Source organism: Otolemur garnettii, unplaced genomic scaffold (assembly GCF_000181295.1).
Source record: "Otolemur garnettii isolate 467f Iridium unplaced genomic scaffold, OtoGar3 scaffold00148, whole genome shotgun sequence".
In the NCBI taxonomy this organism is placed as follows: domain Eukaryota; kingdom Metazoa; phylum Chordata; class Mammalia; order Primates; family Galagidae; genus Otolemur; species Otolemur garnettii.
Genome location: NW_003852543.1, coordinates 2,323,967 through 2,343,262, shown reverse-complemented (window position 1 = coordinate 2,343,262; position 19,296 = coordinate 2,323,967). Strand labels below are relative to the sequence as shown.

At 43.9% G+C, this 19,296-nt stretch overlaps 1 protein-coding gene across 1 annotated transcript in view; it reads left to right on the top strand.

Moving 5' to 3' along the window:
- ACOXL (acyl-CoA oxidase like) overlaps positions 1–19,296 on the top strand; it is a 288,084-nt gene that overhangs the window by 190,570 nt on the left and 78,218 nt on the right. Inside the window, 1 exon segment of the mRNA XM_012811040.1 lies at positions 1,310–1,421. Within this exon segment, the coding sequence (XP_012666494.1) occupies positions 1,310–1,421 (112 nt within the window).

The window sequence follows — 19,296 nt, the reverse complement described above, 5'->3', positions numbered from 1 at the left end:
AACGCCCGGCCATTTTTTGGTTGCAGCCATCATTGTTGTTTGGCGGGCCCGGGCTGGGGATTCGAACCCGCCACCTTAGGTGTATGTGGCTGTCGCCTTAGCCGCTTGAGCCACAGGCACAGAGCCCATCCATTGCTTCTTAACGTTTCTCTCTTGCTTTCTGATTAACCAACAACTATTTGGGTTTTTTAAATATTTTAGTTAATGGAAATTTAAGTTATTTGGGCCCTATAATAATTTATTTCCCCAGAATATGAGGAAAGTGAGGGCAAGAGACCTCTTGGGAGAGGTCTCTTACCCTTGGGATACCCTAAGTGGTAATTAATGCCTTACATGTTTGTAAAGGTTACCTAAAAGTTCACGGTGTAGAACGGCACAAAATTAGCACAGAAGGCAGAGTTGCATTATGAAAAGTCTGTAGGCTTTTGGGAAACTTGGTCGTTTAGAGTCTGTTCATGCTTAAGTTCTTTTTTTTTTTTAAACTTTATTTATTTATTTTGTTGTTGCAGTTTGGCGGGGGCTGGGTCTGAACTCACCACCCTCGGCATATGGGGCTGACACCCTACTCACTGAGCCACAGGCACCACGCCATGCTTAAGTTCTTAACTCCACCCCCACCTCCATTTCCTCATTTTCCAAAAATGGATGTTGGAAATTATTCCCAGTTGAGGAACGTCACCATGCCTAAGGCACACTTTACCCTGGGCTTGCCTGTAGCGCCTCTTCTCTCAAATACTGGTGTCCTCTAGGACAAAACCCACGCTGACTGCATTCTGCCCCATCACCTTGAGCAACCTACCGAAGCTTGCTGAGCCTCAGTTTCTTGTACTCTCCATTTGATAATTACGGCATCACAGAATTATTGAGAATATTGAATAACTCACAGCAAATACACAGCAGATACACAATTCATTGACAGATACTTTGTAACAGATATGTTTTATTATTAATAACCAGTTTTAGTAACTATAAAACATGTCCAACAGTGGTCGAGTAAATTATTATCATTATATAGCTTTTATTAATGAAGAAAGGCTATGTAAAATAGTGAACATGACTTATAAGTGGAAAAAGCAGGAAACCAAATTATCTCTGTATCACAAGGACAATCACATAGAATGAACTAGAGGCAAGCAGTCACCAGAAAATGCTGAAAAGAAGCACCAGTGAGAGATAAGATGGGGAGATTATGTGCTTTTCCACTATTTTTCTGTGGGAAGAAAATTCTTGAACCCCCTGCCATTTCTTTCAAATGAAATTCTTTGGTGAGGCCAAAGTAATCATGACAGTCCTTGTGTTTTTCCTTCAGTTTCCTGGCATTTAACGTGGACACAGTCGGTAATCTCGCCTTTCTGTTGAAAGCAGTGAATTTTCGTGAAAGGGTTCTACAGCGAGGTTTGGTGGCCAGAATTTATTATAAGGTAAATATACATTGTGTTGCATTCTTTCCTTTTGACATATGTTTAAGGCATATGCTTATTGGTGAATTATCTACTAAATTGAGTAGAAGATGAGTCAGCTTAATTACAAGCTTCGGGAAATGGCTAGAGTTCTTACCGCCAGCCTGCATCACGGTTTCTTGCCCTGGAGGCCAGGATGCTACTCTTTATCCCCCTCAATGTCGTCCTTTAGAATTTTACCCACAAGTATTATTTAGATGCCATGGGAGTTGATGAGTGGAGTGACGTTTAGCCCTTACTGGAATTTAAAATTCATTGTTTTAAATGTATAATGAATACTTTAGTCTGGGGGTGGGGGGAACTGCATCAGGCATATGTAAAACTTAGCATTGGGTTAATCTGAGATGCCCTCTATTTCTTATTAAAATACCCAGGAAGCTCTGCAAAAACATAACACCTTGTATAAGAATTGATAGAAATCTAGAGAGAATTTCCAGCCAGTACAGTGGCAATGTGGTGGTTTGAGGAAACACCTCATACCCCAGCAGTATGTGTTTCATCATCTGATCCAACACAGAGGACCCCGGGCTTTACTCCTGTCACTCTCTATTCAGGCTCAGGGGCTCAGGTCCGCCATAACCAGAATCCAGGCTGCTGCTCTCCTTCTGCCTGGGAGGCAGTCCCACGAGAGCCAGAATTGGGCCCCTGCAACTCTCCACCCCCAGTTCTTCCCTTTTTATATCAATTTCAATCTCCCAGTACCAGACACACTGGGTAGGGAGTGGTGCGGGATGTAGAAGGGAAGGGGATACAGGACACCTGGGGATGGGCATTCTCTTTGGAAATGCTTTGAAGGCAGAACATTCCTGGAAACAGAAAGCAGTCAAGATCTGCCCTTGTGGAAGCAGTCAAGATCTGCCTTGTGGCTGAGAACCTGCTGGAACTTGGGCTGGGGCTGTAACTCATCCCCCAGGATAAGTTACAAATCAACTCATCCCGCAGGCATTGATCTGAGGGGAGGCTTTGCCAAACCCTAGAAACACATTCAGGTAGGTGTAAGTCATTCCATGTATACTCCCCCTATCAAATGTGGAGCCAGCCAAAATAAGACAAAGATGGAACCAAGGGAAAACTTGCTGTAAGTGCAAGCAGAGAACAGAATTGTGAACTAGGTTGCCAAGACAGTAGAAGAAAGACAGGTCAGAGAGAATGTTCTCAGAGGGCTCGAACACACGCCAGTGCTGGTCCTCTAAGTGTACACAGCGTGGCTGGGACTGGTTAACCAGTCTCCACTGCCAGTTGCTCCTTGGTTGGAGAATTTCTCCAGGGAAATCTGCTTCCTATTAATTGTGATATCCCCTTTGTCTCTTCTAATTTAGTTTAGTTCAAGACCCCTTTTCCTCCCTGGAAAATTAATGCTTTGATGTTGAACTGAGTTGATCTGGTAATTCCTTAAAAACAACAGTTCCATTACAATACGATCAAGTGATCTCTTCACTCAGCCCACAATAAGCACTGGAGAGGCAGCTTCTGACACATTTCCATCAAGTAGAAGGCCATAAATCCCTACAGCTCCCACTCTGGAAGGTGAGGGGTTAGATTTAAAATGGGCTATGATATGAAATCAAAGAGGTTTCAATCCTCCTAGGAAAAGCATAGACTCTCAGATTAGATTAAATTGCACATTTTGTATAGAGACAAATCTAATTATATGCATTGGTATATAATTATATACATCAAAACAAAAAATGACTTTTAACTGGTTTTAAAAAGGTGAGTAAATACACATTGGGCAAAGCAAGACAGTTTCAGGTATCTTTTAGAAGATTGGTATATTAGTTAGCTAGGGCCACTGTAACTAAATACCATGGACTAGGTGCCTTAAACAGTGGGAATTTGTTTTTTCACAGTTCTGGGAGCTACAAGCCTAAGATCAAGGTGCCAGTGGGTTTGCTTTCCTCTGAGGCTTCTCTCCCTATCTTGCAGATTGTAACGTCTTGCTGCCTCTCATGGTTGTCCATCTGTGCACCCACAGCCCTGCTGGCCTTTCTTCTCATAGGAACCCCAGTCATATTGAATTAGGGCCCCACCCTCACAGCCCCATTTTAAGTTAATCACCTCTTTAAAGACCCTTCACCTCTAAATTTAGTCCCACCCTGAGATAATGGGGATTGAGATATCAGCCTGTGACTTCAGAAGGTCACAATTTAGCCTGTAACAGCTGACAATATTAATCTTTAAAATAAAATAGAACTCAAAAGCAGTATAATTATGAGCTTGTATGTGTCAAATGACATATTATCTGTAGTATCTAGCTTCTAAAATGGTTCAAGAAGCCCACCTCCTGAAAGCCATCCCCTTGGGTAGTCCTCTTCTGCATTGTATCAGAAAAAGCATCATGATTTCCATCTTGGTCACTCTGTCGCTCATGCTGTGCTCTCTCTCTCTCACCCCTCACTATGAGAAAAACCATGTCACAAATATGTCCCATGTGGCAAGGAACTGAAGCCTCCTGTCCACAATCACACGAGTAACCTCGGAAGTGTGTCCTGCACCCCCAGTCAGAGCTTCAGAGATGGCAGCATGGGACGTGACAGCCTGCTGCCACCTCATAGGAGACCTGGAGCTGGCACCAGCTCCTGAATTCTGCCCTTCAGAAACTATGTGAATAATGAATGCTGTTGTTTTAATCAGCTGAATTTGGGGTCAATTACATAGCAATAGACTAATTGGATTTGGGGACCTGAAAGATAGGTGCCTGTGCAAAAAAAATCCAAGATTTGGGTGCAGCTTTGGGACTGAGCAGGGAGCTTTGGGAAGAGTATGAGTGGAAACCCAAAATTCTTTAAAGAAATTGTTAGTAGAAGCCATACAGTCTTTGATAAAACTACCAGTGAGGACTCTCAGGAAAGTGAGGCAAATATTATTGGAAACAACAGGAAGGGGGCCCTCATTATGTAGTGGTACAAACGCAGTAACACTGTTGCCTGCAGTTATGTGGAAAGTAGAAAATGTACCCAATCAACTAAGTGATCCAGTTGAAATTTCATGTTGAAAATACTGCCTGCCTTTTTACTGTAGCTTATAGTAATGTGCAGAAGAGAGAGATAAGGCGAAGAGAGTTTAATATTATGAGACTTGGATTTGATGTGGCTTTGAAGATTCCTGAGCTCTCCATGAGGTAAATACATTAATTACCTTGGGCTACTGTAACAAAGCACCACAAATGAGGCGACTTAAAACAACAGAAATTATTCCCTCACAGTTCTGGAGGCCAAAAGTGTGAAATCACGGTGGCTTCTGGGCTATGCTTCCTTGGGGACTCTGGTAAGTCTCCTTGCCTCTTCCTAGTCTTCTGGTTACTGCAATTCTTGCAATTCTTGCTATTCCCAGGCCTGTAGCTGCATCACTTTCCTCCCTGCCTGTGTCATCACATGGCAGCGTATGTGACGTCTCCCTGTGTATCTCTGTCTTCTCTTCTTATCAGAACACCACCAGTGTTGGATCAGGGCCCACTCTATTCACCTCATCTTAACTAGACCCTATCTTCTACAAAGACCCTATTTCCAAATAAGGTCAAATTGACAAGTACTAGGGGTACTTCAACATATCCTTTTGGAGGACACAATTTAACCCATAGAAGGAAATAATGCTAAAGTTTAAAAATTTAAAAATAGCTTTAAAGCAAAGATTATAATTCTGGAAACACTCAGAAATGCATAATCTATGCATAAGATTAGCATCCAAGGGGTGATTATAAAATCCTTTAAGAATTGAGAAAGATCAAAGGTGAGTCTTCAGTCATGCAAAAGGTCCTTCTGAGAGGGTATATCTCACAGGCTCCTAATCAAAACATAGAGCATCTAGGAATCTTAAGGGCATTACGCTCCAGCCTTCTCAATACCCCAAGGTGATTTGGGGGTATAGCTTTTGTCTAAAGGTGTGAATCCCTAATAAGATTCATAGGAGATGCACAAAGTTTTTAAGAGAATTATAGCAGCCAAACATCTTTTAGCTTGTACAGAAAGGTACAGAGACAATACAAAATGAATAGAGACACCAAGTTTCTATAATCAGGAAGCAAGCTGAGAGTATCAGCCAGCTACAAACATGTGCTACCTTTCATGGAAAAGCAAGGATGCCTCAAAGGGAAGTACCAAGGACCCACACAGTAGAGCCCAGAGTCATGGAGAGTAATACTGTTTGGGCATAAGAAGGGCTAAGTCTTAATGAAGGAACTTCAGACATTGTTCCAGCTGAATTTTAGGACTTATGTGGATCACTGACTCCTGTGTTCCTCCCATTTTCCTTTTTCTTGAGCAAGAATACAGCAACTGTCCTATCCTGTCTTACCACTGTAAGTTAGCTGTGTTGGGAACAGATAACTTGTCTCCTTAGTTAACAGCCTGCAGATTGAGAGGGACTATATTTAAGAAACAACATAGTTAAAAAATTGAAACATATCTTGGCTATACCTAGGGTAAATTTAGGTGGATTTTGAGCTAATGCTGTAATAGGATAAAACTTTTGTGGGTCAGGTGGCACCTGTAGCTCAAAGGAGTAGGGCACTGGCCCCATATGCTGGAGGTGCTGGGTTCAAACCCAGCCCCAGTCAAAAACTGCAACCCCCCCAAAAAAAAAACCCCAAAACTTTTGTGGGTCTCAGGAATGTGTGAACTTTTGTGTTTTTAGAGGAATGTGAATCATTGGGGGGCCATAGGATGGGTTGTGATACCCATTGAAGGCTCAAAGATGGAATTCAGTGATCCTTGCCAGGTCACACCCTTCCATGGTGCCCCCATAGTACCAAGGTTGGTCTGAAATTGCTTTATAAAAGGTCTTGGCTTGTGCCTTACTTTTTCTCTCTCTGTTGCATATTCTTTCTCTCTCATGTCATGGCAGCCCATGTGGCAAAGAATTTCTTGTCGAAAGCTGTATGAATGAGCCTGAAAGTATTCTCTACAGTCCTAGTCAACTCTTCAGAGACTACAAGGCCTAGAACAGGCAACCACGTGACTGCAACCTCATGCAAAAGCCTGAGCCAGAAGCATCCAAATGAGATAGGTCCAAATCCCTGGCCCTCAGAGACTGTGTAAGATAATTAAAGAGTTCTTGTTCTAAGGTGCTAAATTTGAAGATAATTTGTTGCACAGTAATTGAGAACTAATATAGTATCCAAAAGCAAAAATTCTTTAATAGTTTTGGCATTAACGCATATATTTGTGGAACAAAAGATAAAAAGGGATAATAATCTTTTAAAGCAGCATTTCCATTTAATAGTAGGAGGTGGCACTCTTTCTGTGTCAAGAAGAACACGAGTACACTGGATCTGATGCTTCTAGTTTTTCAGTTATTACAGAGAGCACAATAATGAATATTCTTAGTAGTGTGCAGTTTTTAGGCTTTATATATGGCTGTATTGTTTTCTACAATGTTGAACCAAACAGTACATCCTCTGCACTGCATCAGGGTCCTCAATTCTCTACACTCACTTTTCCTAATGCTTTATTTCTCCCGCTTTCTATCTTTTTAATCTTCAGGGTTTGGAAGTCTGTTACCTTCTCAGATTTTTATGAATACAGGATGAGGATTCCTTATCTAAAATACTTGAGAAGTGTTTCCTATTTTGGATTTGTTTTTTTGTTTTGTTTTGTTTTGTTTTGTTTTGGCTTTTGGAATGTCTGCATTATAATGTTGAACATCCTAAATCTGAAAATCTGAAATCCAAAATACTTTCATGAGCCTTCCTTTGAGAGTGTCATCAGAGCTCAAGAAGTTTCAGATTTTAGAGCATTTCAGATTTTGGATTTTTGGAATTGGGGTGCTCAACCTATATTAGAAAAATAGATTCCCTGCAAAATATTTACCTTACTTTTATTTTCAGCAGGGCACATAGAATTAAAGGCTCTCTGGTACTTTATTGAATATTCAAAAGTTGCTGGGTGTGGCATTCCTATACTGCCAGCACTTAGGGAGGCCAGGATGAAGAATCACTAGAGGCGAGGAGTTCAAGACTAGCCTGGGCAACACAGCAAGACCCCTTTGCTACAAAAAGTTAAAAAATGGGCCCAGTGCAATGGTGCACACATATAGTCCCAACTCCTTGGGAGGGTGAGGTGAGAGGATCACTTAAGCCCAGGAGTTTGAGGCTGCAGTGAAATGTGATTGCACCACTGCACACCAGCTTAGGGGACAGAGTGAAATCCTGTGTCAAAAATGATGATGATGATAATCATAATACTATCAGAAGTATTTTTTGCTTGTAGTTTTCTGTCAAAGAACAAATTGTTCATTTTTTGTAAGTATGTATCTTCTGATTTTGAGGGAAGAAAAGCTTTATATACAGAAGCGTGTGTTTTCCAAACATTAGGCTTGTAGAATGGTGGGGGAAAGGTAAGGGTTTTAGAAACAGATAATTAAGTCTTATCACTCCTGAGCTACAGCTTTCACCTCTGGAATTTGGGATCAGAGTGGGTACACTTCAAACTTGTTGGAAGGATGGGATTAGGTAGAATAGGTAAAAAAGCATTTTTTAAAAAAAATTATAAGCCTAATTACTTTGGTCACTACTGTTAATGTAACCATTTTTATGGTCAGTTCAATTCTATATTCATTAAACATAGATAGTTTTCTAGGGATAAGCACGAGAAGACCACAAAGATTATTTAGTTGTGCTCCTGCCTTGGGATAAATCCACATCTAGTTTTAGCCCAAGGCAAAATAAAATATGTGCTAAGTTAAAACCAAACCTACAAACTTAGAGGCGAGAATATGGGCTTCTTTTCTGTCTTAGCTTGTATTTGTGGCCCCGTTGTTTGTTCTGCCAGCTGCTTGTTGGCTTCTGTCTACCTGCATTAGTTTGTTGTATCTTAAAATAAAATGACTCTGTTCAGCAATTTGAGCATCTGACCCAAATGGAGTCTGGACAATAGTCTTTGGACAGTCTCCAGGGGAGGATGATTTCATCTAGAATTCCAAGATCTCCTAAAAATAACCCTGTGATTTGGTTTAAAATGTAAAAGAGGCAACAACACAAGTGGGCTTCAGAAGTCTGCTTTTCTTCTCAGCTTTGATTTTCTTCAAAAGCACGTTTTACTTTAGAGATGTGTGGCCAACCATTCCCAGCACACTTGAACCTCATCTGCCCCTTACACTGGAGTGAATGCTCAGGACCCACAGTTCAGGGGCAGCGGTAGAGAACTGAGAAGCCCCTGAGTCTTCATGAAAAAATAAACAAGGGGTCCTCAAACTTTGTAAACCAGGGGCCAGTTCACTGTCCCTCAGACTATTGGAGGGCCAGATTGTAGGTCCTGGGAAGAGTTGGCTGCTTAGCAGGACAGGCAGCGGCAGCAAAAACACCCAGCAGACTGGATACATGTCCTAGGTGGGCCGCATGTGGCCTGTGGGCTATAGTTTGAAAACTCCTGGAACCTTTGCTATCAGCTGATAATGCATTCTCCTCCTTGGAATAGCCAGAGTTTCACTCAAAATGGAACCAGCAACTGCCCTTCCCCTGGTGTACTGGTGGCCGTGGAGGCGCCCAGTCTTCAGTGCCCCTCAGATTCTCCACTCTCCAGTTTTCCAAAATGTCATTGTAAACAACTGCTCGTCACAGTTGTGGAATCATTTCCCCCATTAGTGGAAAGAAAAATAGCAATTGCTTGTCACCTGAGAATATTCTGTGAGGAATTTCGGTGATTCTATGAAGTAAATTGATGGAGAAAACGATTCAGTAATTAGAGTCTAAGGCAGGAGTATCCAACTTTCTTTTTCTTCTGCCACACATTGGAAGAATGACTTTTCTTGGGCTATACAGCAAATACACTGATAAAATCTGATTTGCACAGAAAAGGTCCATGGATACTTTTTGTGATATTTGACACCAGGGATAAGCAAGAAAAGTTGTCACTGGGTTGGAAACCCCTGGAAAGGAAAAGGGAAGTGGTTTACAAAGGAACATCATGAATTAGCCTCAGAATCCAAGGGCAATAGACTAATTTGGAAACAACCACCCTGTTTTATTTTTTCTTATTCAGAATTGGAGAGTTGGATGGAGAACTGGTGGAGGTTGGAAATAAAATTGTTAGAAATGTAACTTTCTAGAGCTTCCTGTATAGAAAAATTACTGTTGCCCACAGTTCTTATTGTTGTGGTCAGTGTGCAGCCTGACTACCATGTGTGTGTGACTTTAAAGCTGTTAATGTAAATCTTTAAATCATGATAAAGACATAGTGCTTCTGTAAAGGCTGTCTTTTGAATAGATGCTGCTCTGATCTCTGATAATTTTAGTGTCTTGGCTGAGGTTACCTTGTTGGGGGTTGCAGTCTCACCTAAGTTCTTGCCTGTGGAAACTACAAGCTGTCTGTGTTGGTGATTGGGTGACTCACACATGGTGAGTGCCTGGAAAAAGGGCCAATAGAATGTCCATCAAGGCGTCTTCAGGAGCTTTGCTCGGGCAGTTGTTGGAGATCAGGAGAGGAGCCGGGAAACACCGTTGTTTGAATGCTGAAAGAAAACGCAGTGCTGGTTTGCTCTTGGCTGTGCTGAGAGTTTGCAGGTAGGAACGAGGAACAGAGAGTGATAGCAGTGGGTCAGTGTTTGTTAGATTTTTAAAAACCAATCCAGTGGCCTAAACGACAGATATTTTACTAAAAATTTCATGGTGCAGAAATGTCAAGAGCTTTGTTCCAGAGACAATCATTAAAGACAGGAAATAAGATTAGAAACCAAATGTTCTGAGTACATAGTTTGCGTTGAGCTCAGAGCATCTTCTTACTGCCATGGTGGCATTGGGTTAAGACGATGAGCTGAGGAAAGAGCCCTCTGGGTGCCTTCAGAGCATGGGTGGCTGCCTGTGTAAAGGCCACCTTGTGTAAAAGTGAGTCCCCCTCTCTGCTGACTGGTCCTTAATGTCCTGTAATGGGGAACATTCCTGTTGCTCAGTGAGAGGTAGAGCTTAAAGTCATGGAAGTACAGAGAGAAGGAAAGAGTGCTGTCAGAGTAAGCTACAGATGGAGGCTGAGGAAGGGATAGATGGTGGTCTGGAGAGACCTAGGGATGGACAGGTGGGGGACCTGATGCCAATCACACCCCCCTTGCAGTGCTCCCAAGTCTTAGCTTGGCACTTCCCTCCTTGTGTGGCTGGTCGTAGAAATGTGTTGGCTTCCTCTCTCTTGCTCCCTTTCCCAGACAACTGTGAATATTAGGAGTTGCATTTTCTCTTTTTCCTTCACTTCTTTCTCCATCTTTCTCTCATCGACAGCACTCTTAAATTGCTTTCTAGGGCAAGCCATTATGGAAAGAAAGAAGGGGAAATGAAAGAAAGAGAGAGGAAGAGGAGGTTATGTTCCTGATAATTACGTACCAGAGCTAGAATGGGCCCTTGAGGACATATAGGCTAACTCACTCATTTGCAGATAGGGAGCCTGGGGACCAGCAAAACTGATGGTTTCTTCAAGGTCCTTATAAAAGGGATTACCTAAGGACTGAAGCTAAAACTGCATAAAAGAGACTAAAAGCAACTCAAAATAGATTCTTTCTGACAAAGCATAAACGCAAGCCTCCACAAATACAAATTTATCTGCTAATGTTTTAACTGCATGATAGAACAAAACTCAACACCCTTTAGAGGACAATAACAGGGTACAGTATCAGTATCATTATAGTGTCCAGTCTGTAGTAAAGTACATGTATTAACCAGATGTGTGAAGAAATAGGGCTATGTGCTTCATAGTCAAGAGAAAAATGATTCAATAACAAACAAACAAACAAACAAAAACACAAATGACCCAGCTATTGAAATTAGCAGACAGAGCTTTTTAAAAAATATGATGAATTTATTAAAGAGTAGGCAGGAACCTATGAATGTAATAGATAAAGAGATAGAAAATTTCAGAAGATTTTTGAAAACTGTAAAAAAAATCAAATAGGTATTTTAAAACTGAAAAATAATGCTATTAATAAAAACAATAGTTCAATGTATTAACAGCACATTAGGCACAACAGAAGTGACAGTGAACCTGAAGACTTAATAGATTAATGGGAAGCATTTGAATTAAATCACGGAGAGATTTTTGAAAGATTAAAAGATTAAAATAATACTGAATATATTCTATGTTGACAATGGAATTAAGTTACAAATAAATGGAAAAAAAACTCCAAAATCTCTCAAATATTTGGATATTAAGAAACACATTTGTAAATAAACTGTGAATTAAAGGAGAAATCACAAGGGGGGAATAGAAAATATTTCAAACTGAATAACTACAGAGAAATTACTTAAAATGCACGTCTGACAAAACACTTGTATCCAGAATATGTAAAGAGTATCTACAAAGCAATATGAAACAACACAATCCATGAAGAACTGCACAAAGACATGAAAAGACACTTGATAAAAGAAGGTAAAACAATGGCTAATGAGTGCATAAAACTTTGCTTAGTATTATTAATTATCAGGGAAAGAGAAATTAAAAGCACAATAAAATATGATGGCACCCCACAGAAATGGGTGAACTAAAATGGTTGACAGCACTCAGTTATGGTAAGATGCAGAGTCACCAAAACTCTCCTAATGGCTGTTGGCACTTGGAGATGACAATCACCACCTCCCTGGAAAACAGTTGGGCAGTTTCTGGTCAGGTTAAATGTATGACCCAGTAATTGCCTCCCTAGATATTTGGCCAAGAGTTTAGGAATTCTAAAACCTGCTCACAATAACTTTATTAATAATAACCAAAGATCAGGAGCTATGTACCAAATTTTCATCAACATGGGACAAATTGTGAGACATGCTTATGATGCATACAATGGAGTACTACTCAGCAATGAAAAGGAGCAGACTTCTGCTACATGCAACAGCATGTGTGAATCTGTTGTAAATATACAGACGTGTTTAGTGAAAGAAGGCTGCCACAAAAGAGTTAATACTGTATAATTCCATTTATGCAACATTCCAGGAGGGGCAAAACTCGTTGATGGCGACATGGTGATCACCATCACCAGGGAAAACATGGGAAATGCTTGATCTGGGTTGTTCCGTGAGGATAGATGTATATGTAAAAAAGTCATCAATGCCGGGCTCACACCTGTAATCCCAGCACTCTGGCAGGCCAAGGCTGGTGGATTGCTTAAGCTCAGGAGTTCAAGACCAGCTTGAGCAAGAGTGAGACCCCATCTTTAACAATAGCTGGGTGTTGTGGTGGGCACCAGTTGTCCCAGCTACTTGGGAAGCTGAGGCAAGAGAATCACTAGAGTCTAAGAGTTTGAGGTTGCTGTGAGCTATGATGTTACACCACTCTACCAAGAGCATCAAAGTGAGATTCTGTCTCAAAAAAAAAATCATTGAGTCGTAAACTTAGGATTCATGCATACTAAACATCTGACTGTGTGTGTTTTATACCTCAGTGAAAACATTTAGAGATGTAGCTTGAACAGTACCGTACAGCAGTTAGGTTGCTTGCATTACAGGCACTTTATCTTTTAATATAAGGAACTGAAAACTTAGAGATCCAGGACAAGGGCCTTCAACTGTGGAATCTGCACATCCCCAAGTGAGAGAAAGAAGCAAAGCTTAATACAATAGCTAATGTTCACTAGGTATCAATTCTGAGCCAGGATAGGTGCCAGGCACTTCTCTGTGTCACACTAACATATAGCAGTGGATGTCCAGACCAGCTGGCAGCATGGGGTCCAGACATCATGGCTACCAGTGGTGGGAGTGGTGTGAGCCAGAGGCTAAGGGTCACAGCAGTCTGGCAAGAGGTGAGGTATGGAGGGCTGGCCTGGAAAGCCTTAGAAAGTCTGGATGATCTATGCATCAGAGAGATGGGCCCAGGAAGCAGGGTCCTAGTAAGACGGTGAGAAAGGGCTGGTCATGGGCAAGTTGCCTGACAGGATAAGGAGAAAAAATAGAATACAGTTTCCAAGACAGGCAAATCTACAGGGATGTGGGCCACACTCAGGGCTCACGATTGAAGAGTACATTGTCACAATGACATTTTTGGAGTTTACCGTACACCGTTAGTATGTTTGACTTGGTGTAAGTGACTGAACACCGTACTAGTTTCTTAAAGTTGATTAGGGAATGGACTTGTCCCAGGGCCGGACACTTCTGGAGATGGTAGTTTTGGGGTAAACAGGAATGAGCCCCTTACCCTATTTCATCCTGTCTGTCACAGGCCAGCGGGCAGACTCCTGCCCACCCCCATCAACTTTAGTACAGGCATTTGCTAAGTTCCTTCCATGGTGAGGAGCAGCTCAGAGCCCAGTGTCTGGCCACACAGCCAGCAACCAGGTTGTAGGACTAAGAGTAAGGAACCAGTACAGTTGTCAGGCCACACGAGAAAGCTCAGTAGTGACTGGCCTCCTGCCTCCAGCAGCACAGTAGGGTGGGGAAACTTTTGTGACCAGAGGCTAAGCTGGGGTAATGGTCCCTTCCTGGGACAGGTAGTTAGGACCAAGCACACAGGTGACACGTAGCACTGGGACACAGCCCTAGTGCAGAGCAGGAAGTTAGACCCACTTCTGTCGAGGGCTCAGCTCTCTCTGAGGGCGCTGTTGACTTCACCCCTCCAGCTTAGTGGCTTGGCTGTGACTGAGGGACACTCACTGACCTAGAATCCAGAAGTCAGTTCCAGGTGACCTGCTCAGATTCCTATCGCTGCTGCATGTTGACAGCATCTCAGGCAGTTAAGCTGACCTTGTTCAGTTGTTACTGTTCAGTCCCCGATGATGGCTTTGCTCTTTACTCGAGAGCATCTCAAATCCTTTTCCCACCATATGCGCAGGAGCTCACCAGTTGTCTCGAAGTTCTGAAATGTGTGCAGGTTTTAGAATTCCTATAGTCTTAGCAAAAAATATAAGCCCCTAAATGACAGTGAGATAAATAAAAATGCTTAGTTAAAGCTTCAGATATGCATATATATTTAAATAAACAATTAAGGGAAAAGAGACCTGTGAATTTTTTATTTTCACTGACTAGGTCCTTGTTTGAAAAATGCTGCTCCTCGCTGGGTGCAGTAGCTCACCCTGTAGTTCTAGCATTCTGGGAGGCCAAGGAAGGAGGATTGCTGGAGCTCAGGAGTTCAAGACTAGCCTGAGCAAGAGGGGGACCCTGTCTCTACTAAAATTAGAAAATTAGCCCAGGTGTTGTGGTGAGTGCCTGTTGTCATAGCTACTCAAGAGGCTGAGTCAGTAAGTTCCCTTGAACCCAAGAGTTTGGGGTTGCTATGAGCTAGGCAGACACCATGGCACTCTAGCTGGAGCAACAAAGTAAGACTGTCATGAGAAAAGGAGAGGAGAGGAGAATTCTCGTCCCCAGTGACTTGCCAGGTGCCAGGCGCTGTAAGAATGTCTAAGACACAGTCTCTGTCCTCCAGGAGCTCTCATTGTGGGAGCAATGGGTAGCAATAATGCTGGGCAAGGGCAAGGGGAGTGTGGGGAGAGGGTGTGAAGCAGGAGCTGCCCTGTTCTGGGGGTTGGGCTGGTCTGGCTCTAGACTGGAGCCTGGAGTCCAGAAAGATAAATGGCAGAGCAAGCCACTCCCCACCATCCCCAGGAAGGGAGTAGGACCAGCCTCTGAGGCAAAGCCAGGGATGTTAGTGAATGCCTGGTGCTTTCAACCTGAGCATCAGGCTTGCCAGCATCCCAGGTCATGGGCTGGAGAGGCTGGTGAGACAGGGTGGCTGTCTGTGCTCCCAGCATGAGCTGTGGACCTTACCTCCACCTCCTCTGCAGGGGTTGTGGCCTCATTCCCGGGGTGTCATGGGATGGTCTTTCAGTGGTCAGTACTGAGAGGGTGACCCATGTGAAGCCCACAGGAACAAACCCTGGGAAGAATGAGGTGCAGCCTAGTTGGTGGCAGAGGCTAGAGAGGCAATTGGCAGGACTTGGGACAGTTTGTCAGGGAGCAAGCAGGAGTTGGAGAAGGGGGCCCAGGGCTTAGGCTTGTACTCTGGGAACACAGGATGCCACTAGTGGAGCTGGAAAAGGAGAGCCCTCGGGAGTTCCAAATTGCAGCAGGGTTCAAACCCTCCATGCCAGTCCCCACTTCACTTGATTTTCCTCAAATCCCCTGTGGGGTGAGCTTTCTGCCTGTACCCACTAACTTTCCCAAGAATGCCTCCTACAGCTGTTTCACGGGCCAGCACCAGCTAAGCTGCTGCAGGGATTCAGGAAACAAAGATCTCGAGGACTAATTTCTTTCCCATATTAAATGTACACTTTTCTGCCTTATGTCAGCTTTAAGCAGTCACTAAGGGCAGTCAGGTTCCATAACACAGTCTTCAGCTGAACGTGAAGATTGTATTATTGAAACAAGATCTTTCTAGCTGACCGTGCTCCAAATACATGCTTTGGTGCCTGTGAAATCTATTTAAGGCCTGATTTCCCCCTTCTGTTCCTCCATCCACCAGAACAGTTAAGGAGGAACTTTTAAAATAAGGAAACTGTTAAGAAAGGGAGAATGTATCAAACATTGATTTACTTATCTGTTATTGGAAATTATCAAGATCGATTTCAGGAGCATGGATTTCAACTGTGCGCTAAATGACCGAAGAGAACATGTCATCCTACAATCATTTTCTATTCTGAATGGTTCGGTAATGAAAAGCAGACCCTTCATTTTGCCCCTAAAAGGGGCAAAAGACAAGAAATTGGGAAGTAATATATTCAATTATAGAAGAAGCTGTTTGCCAAGACGCTATTGATTTCACGTTCTGACAATTTCAGTTAAGCCTCTGCAAGAAAAAACTTCAGAAACAGGTCAGATCAAACCCGTGCAGGCTCCCACTGCTGGGTTGTGTCCTCACTAGGAACGGGTTCTGTCCCTGGGGTATGTTCACATTGCTGAACCCCAGATCAGAGTTTGAGGGATAATGTGGGTGAGAGAAGAGGCTGCAGAGGCCCTAGTGGACCCATGACTGCCATGCAGTGAGTGGCTGACCCTGTCCACTGAATTCACACTATTTCTCTGCCCTTCTAATCCAGTTTCTTTTCCACTCTCACCTGGTATATCCCCTTCTACTCTCACCACTTGTCTCCAGGAGGGGCTTCCTTCATGTGGTCATAGGTCCTGACAGGCTCCCAATGCTGGACGCTTGAGTGATCGTGGTCCTGACCTGGAATGCAGTGCTATGGCAGCCCAGTCCGGGCTTCCATGGTGGATGTGCCAGCTTCGTGGGAGCCCACATGAACTGCTTGGGGGAGGTGATGGAGATGATGGGAGACTTCCTGGAAGAGGTGACATTCTTGAAACCAGGAAGAAGGCATCAGGTGGAGGAGGAGGGCACGGTGGTGGAGAGAATTCCATATATAAATCTGTAAAGCAAGAAAGGGTGGTGTGTGTTCTGCACCTACACACGGTTCAGGATAGAGAAAAGCCGTGTGTGTCATTGCGCATTTGTTGAGAAGTTACCCTGCACCATCACTGTTGGTCAAAGTACTGTTTCTGCTGCGGCGGGCCAGGCTGCCCAGTAGTGGAGACCCCTGTGTGAGTACTGGCATTTGTACTAACACAAGTGTGCTGAACCGGTGCTTTTGGGGCCTGGAGAAGAGGAAGGCCAACAGGGGTTCACTAGACAGATCACACTCTTCAGAGCCAGATCTCTGTGTGTTCTAGTGTGTAGCCTAGAGACGGCTGCTGCTTCTGAGACTGCTCTGTAAAGTCAGGGCGAGCACTTTGGTGCAGGCGGTGGGCACACAGAACATGCTCAATGTGTTCCGGGTGCCATACTCCTTCATGCCACCCATAATCTGGCATTGTGTTTTCCAGGAAAGTGTGTTATGAACTCCAGCATTGCACCCGGGGGCACATCTCCCTAGTATTATGGGGTGATGCTGGTTGGTCCTCAAGGAGAGTCTCCCAGACAGCAGGGGCTATTCCACCTGCTCTGCCCTGTAGACCTGCTACCTGCCACTTTCTGAGGGAGGGAGGGATTCTGGTACAGTGAAGGCTGGTGCAGAGCTGGGGACAGGCAAGGGTGGGGGGTGGGGTTGAAGCAAGAGAGTAAAGGAGAGCACCCTGGGCTTTGCCCCAAGCTCAGCACTTCCCCGAGCGTGCCCCAGGTTCCAGGACACAGTTCTGTCTGGGGCAGTGGGAGGACACGGACTTCTCCTTGTAGGAACAAGCTGGAATTATAGACATAGGATGCCCTCTGTGTCTTGTCTCCCATATTTGTTTTTAATGTGTAGCAGGATGTTGGATGAGCTTTGTTTATCTTTTTCTCTTGGAATTGTAGCTCAGGTTCAAAGCTTAGGGCAAAGGTGCAAAGAATCCCACATTCCCAGTTCAGAAGCCACCAGTGAGCCGCCAGCTGTGGGACCCAGCCGCCCCTGCTGTCTGGGAGACTCTCCTGAGGACCAACCAGAATCACCCCTCATTACAGGAAGAGGGGGTCGGCTTTTGGGGAGGGCAGAGTTCAGAAAGAGAGGCTGCTGGTGGAGAGAGGAGGGCCCTCTTTCCAAAGCCAGGCAGAGGAAAGCAAGTTGAATCGGGAAAAAAAGTCTAGGGAAAAAGGGAGAAATAATTTGGAACACAAACATATGAGAGAGGAGTCAAAAAGGAAGAAGGATGGAAAGATCAACACGGTGGAAAGGCGATAGAAATACGGAAATAAAAATACAAAAGGAGAGAGAAAAATCTGGAAAAGCAGAAAAAATACAGAAAGGCAGAAAAATACAGAAAATTAAAAATATAGAAGAGTAAGCCCAGAAGGGAAAGACAAACAGTAAGAACTCATCTGGAAAAGAGAAGAGAGAGAGAGAAAAAGATGAAAAAATATAGACTAGAAAAATGACATTAAAATAAGAAAGAAAAATAAAATACAGGCAGAAAAATGAAATACAGGAAGGCAGAAAAATGTGTAAGACCCCCACACTCACTCAAAAGAAGGAAAGTCAAACAGGAAGGTGGTGATGGGGGCTGAGCAGATGAGGAATGATCATCCCCTCCACCAGGCCCTGACCCAGGGTGGGTGGGTGTACTGTCTGTGAGGACTCCTCTAAGGCAAGCTTCTGGGGACTGTGGAAGGAGGGCAGCCATGTGCTCTGCCCACATGGACCAGTGCAATCACAGAGAGATGTCGGCAGGACCCAGAGGGACCCTGGGCCCCCAGCCAGGGCTGAGTGGCAGCACAGAGGGCCACTTGGGATCCTGGTAGTGGGAGGTGAGGCCAGGTGTGCTCTGCTGCAGGGAGCAGGCCAGGGAGCCCAGGCCACAGGTGGCAGCTACTACAGAAAGGAGAAGGGAGAAAATGAAGGAGACAGAGAAAGAAAAAGGACTGTGTGTCCTGGAGAGATTTGACTTGCAGTATTTCTCATGAGTTTCCGAAGTAGCTGTTGGCTGGGCAGGGCTCGCTCCCGCCGGGACCAGCCCAGCAGAGGGGCCACTGCAGACATAAGGAGAAGCTCTCCTGACAGCAAGGAGCAGAAAGCCAGGAAGAAATTATTGTTTGACCTACTTTTACTTATGTTTGAAAATGTTTAAAAATAACTCCATATGGTACTACCCTCCATATGTGATGGGCATAATTTAAGACGTGCGACCCCTGACATGTCTCAGATGCTGACATCCAGGCTCAGCAAAGGCCTTCTGTCTGTCAGGCATGAATATCACTATCGCCTTCTGATTTTATCTTGTGTCCACAGCAAGATTAAAAGGGAGGGGACAGATGTGGGAGTAAGCACAGTACAGTAACTCAAAGGATGTACAAATGGATCCGAGGCTGGGTACACGGGGAGGAATTTTTAAATGCTGCCAAGGATAGGAGCCTGACAGACTCAGAAGGTGGAAACAGAAATGCTGACCTCCAAAAGGCCTGATGCATTTGACAGAGGACCCCATGCTCAGGTCTCTGCTTGTCCTATTTTAAGCAAAAAATGGGCCATCCAGGTGGAC